General features: G+C 64.4%; 1 protein-coding gene across 1 annotated transcript in view; it reads left to right on the forward strand.

The window, feature by feature from the left end:
- Positions 1-2,980, forward strand: part of TMEM54 (transmembrane protein 54) — a 6,327-nt gene extending 3,347 nt beyond the window's left edge. Inside the window, exons 3-6 of the mRNA XM_006158095.2 lie at positions 1,682-1,741; positions 1,873-2,061; positions 2,159-2,293; positions 2,657-2,980. Coding sequence (XP_006158157.1) covers positions 1,682-1,741; positions 1,873-2,061; positions 2,159-2,293; positions 2,657-2,731 — 459 coding nt within the window. The 3' untranslated portion in view covers positions 2,732-2,980. The remainder of the gene's footprint in view (positions 1-1,681; positions 1,742-1,872; positions 2,062-2,158; positions 2,294-2,656) is intronic.
- The last annotated feature ends 46 nt before the right edge of the window (positions 2,981-3,026 follow it).

A 3,026-nucleotide genomic window follows, 5' to 3' on the forward strand; every position in this document is an offset into this window, starting at 1 on the left:
GGGGGCGCAGCCCCAGCCTCTGGGGAGCGTGGCACATCTGTGGCCACCAGTGCCTCCTCCTGGCTGAGGGACATGGCCTGCTTCCTCCCCAGGGAGAGGCCCCAGGGCTTGGGTGAGCGGGAGAGCCTGGCCAGGGGACAGGGCAGGGCTGTGGATGTGAGCATGTCCCTGGGGTGGCGTTACTGTGAGCGGTTGTTCCTCTCCCAGCTTCGTGGGGAGGGCACCGTCCCCACCAGCTCAGGACTGGCCCACTTCAGCCCTGCCTTGCTTCACGCAGCGTTTGCTGTTGTCTGTTTCGTTTTTAGTTTGCTGAAGGACGTGCACTGGGCAAGAGAGAAAGTGGAAGTGACACGGCTCCGCCTTGGGGCATGGGCCCGCAGCCTGTCTCCACCGCCCCTCCTGTTGGGGGTTAGGTGCATGTGCCCAGTGTGTTGCGTGAGTTGCCGAGTCCAGGATTCAAACCGCAGTCAGCCAAGTGGGCTCCAGCTGCCTTCACACCACGCCATCGGCTGGGGGCGCCTGGGTTTTCACACCACGCCATCGGCTGGTCCTGCTGTGTTTTCATTTATTTCTTCCATGAGAGAGACAGGAGACACAGAGTCAGAGGCAGAGAGATAGGCACCCCCAGGGGGGTCCTCATGTCAGAACCCACCCGTCTCAGCCAGCCGGCCCAGGTGTTCAGCCAAGACCTTGCCCAAGTGTGTGGCATGGTGTCACCCTGGCCCCTCCTTTTAATCAGTTAATCCTCACTGCTCCTGCCGACATGGGCTGTTGGCATCCATGTTTTACAGAAGAGAAAACCAAGGTCAGGGCCCCACCCTCTGCACCTGCATGCCGCCCTCTGTGCGCTCATCAGGGCGGGGTTTACCCCATGGGGGCCCCAGCTCTGCAGTGAATGAGGCTGAAGCCCAGGTCCCCTTGGCTGCCTGCACAGCGAGGGAGCCCAAGAAGAAGCCTGGCTGAGTAGGCCCGAGATCCCAGGGCAGCTGCTGGGCGAGAGGCACGGTGCTGCCTCTCCACTGGGAGCCTGGAGTCATTTTTAAAACTCCTAGGGATTTTGTTTGCTTTTGCTATAGGGCATGCGTGCTTGCCAGAGAGAGACAAAGTGAGAAATCACCCCCTCCCCAGGGGGATGACCACACCGCAATCCCTTCTCCATCCATTTCTTGGGATTTGGGGCACGCATGCACATGCGCCTGGCTTAATTTTCAAACCACTAGGTCTGGGACTCGAACCGCGGTCAGCCATGTGGGGTCCAGCACCTTAATCTCCACACCGCTCGCTGGCCCAAATTCCTAGGATTTATGACCTGCTCTGTAGTCTAACATAACCCCTTGGTCTTCAATCCTGGCCAGTGCAGCACTGGTTCCCGTCTCACTGCAGAGACCATTGCTCTTGGCTCTGGGCAGCACCCCGTCTTACCCTCGGCCAGGGTCTGCGGCCTTCATGAGGCCAGGGCTCTTGGCGGTGGGGTCCTGGGGGGCTGCAGGCAGGGACTGGGGTTTAGGAACATCCCTGTAGGGCTGAAGCACGAGGAGGCAGGGCCTGGTGCAGGTGGAGGGGTGCTGGGCCAGCATGGGGGTTCCAGAGGGCCGGGGGCACCGACGGGCTCTTCCTGCACCTGAGCAGCCTCGGGGGCCACCTGTCCCAGTGCAGGGACGGAGCTGATGTCCTCCCACAGGTCATCACCTCGGGCATCGCGGCCATTGTCCTGTCCCGCTACCTCTCCAGCACAGCCCTGGTACGTGGCCTCCTGGGATGGGTGGTGGGGCAGCAGCCTACCCCACGGGCCGAGGAGGGGTGAGGTTGACCCTGCGGGAGGCCAGAGCTGCCCTGGTGATCAAGCCCAACACCCACTGACCAATCTCCCAGCGCTGGACAGTGTTCAGCTCGAGCGTGGCCTGCGCGCTGCTCTCTCTGACCTGTGCCCTCGGCCTCCTGGCGTCCATCGCCATGACCTTTGCCACCCGGGGCCAGGCACTGCTGGCCGCCTGCAGTTTCGGGGACCCTGAGCTACTGGTGCGAGCACCCAACTGTCCCTTCGACCCCACCCGCATCTACGTGAGTTCCTGAGCCTGGAGCGGAGGGACCAGCACTGGAAGGGCGGGAGGTCCCCGGGGTCCCTCCAGAAGCGCAGCGTCTGCCCTGTGCTCTGCAGAGCTCCAGCCTGTGCCTCTGGGGCATCTCACTCCTGCTCTGTGCTGCGGAGAGCGCCTTCGCCCTGCGCTGCGCCCAGCTCACCCACCGGCTGCTGGCCCTGAGGCCGTGGTGGGGCAAAGGCGGCAGCCCGACGGTGAGTCCCTCACAGCCCCGCTCTAGGGTGCTGGACACCCCTGCTGGGGAGCCCGCCCCCAGAACTGGGGCACAAGTTTTCACCCTGGTTTCAAAGGGAGGGTGCGCTCAGAGAGGCCAGATGCCCCCACCCACCGCACAGCTCGCACTTGGCACTCAGGGCCAGGATGAGTGTGGGGGTGGGGAGTGGGGGGTGGTCTGCGCTCCACTGGAGATGCCTGTAAGGGGTGGGTGGTGACCCCCTTTGCCCAGAGACCCTCTCAGCCCATCCCTCCTCCCCTCTTCTCTATTTCCCTCTCCCCCACCCCCCTCTCTGGGTGTCCTGGAGGAGGAGACCCAGGCCTGGCAGCTCCCATCTCCACAGACGCCAGAGAGCCCGGAGCCGGTGGAGGGCCAGGACCTGCTGAGCTGCGCCAGCTCGGAGCCGCTGACCCTCTGAGCTGACGCCGCCGCCCGCGGCCACCCGGACCCCAAAGCCAGTCTGCACTGCGCAGGGCTGGGCTTCCTAGAGCCCCTGCGAGACTCGGCGGACCCTGGGACAAAGCCCCGAGCCCGCCCCGGCGCGCAGCCCACTGCACTGAAACGCAACTTTATTCCGAAGTTATTAAAAAGAACAGCGATGCTGCGCGCGGCTGCATGCGGGGAGGGGCGGGCTGGCCGGGGCCTGCGCTTTCCCACGGCCCTCGGAGCGGCTCTGGGGCATCGCTCCGCCTGTGGCCTGCGTGTGAGCGGGG

Source organism: Tupaia chinensis, unplaced genomic scaffold, assembly GCF_000334495.1.
Source record: "Tupaia chinensis unplaced genomic scaffold, TupChi_1.0 Scaffold000573_1, whole genome shotgun sequence".
NCBI lineage: Eukaryota > Metazoa > Chordata > Mammalia > Scandentia > Tupaiidae > Tupaia > Tupaia belangeri.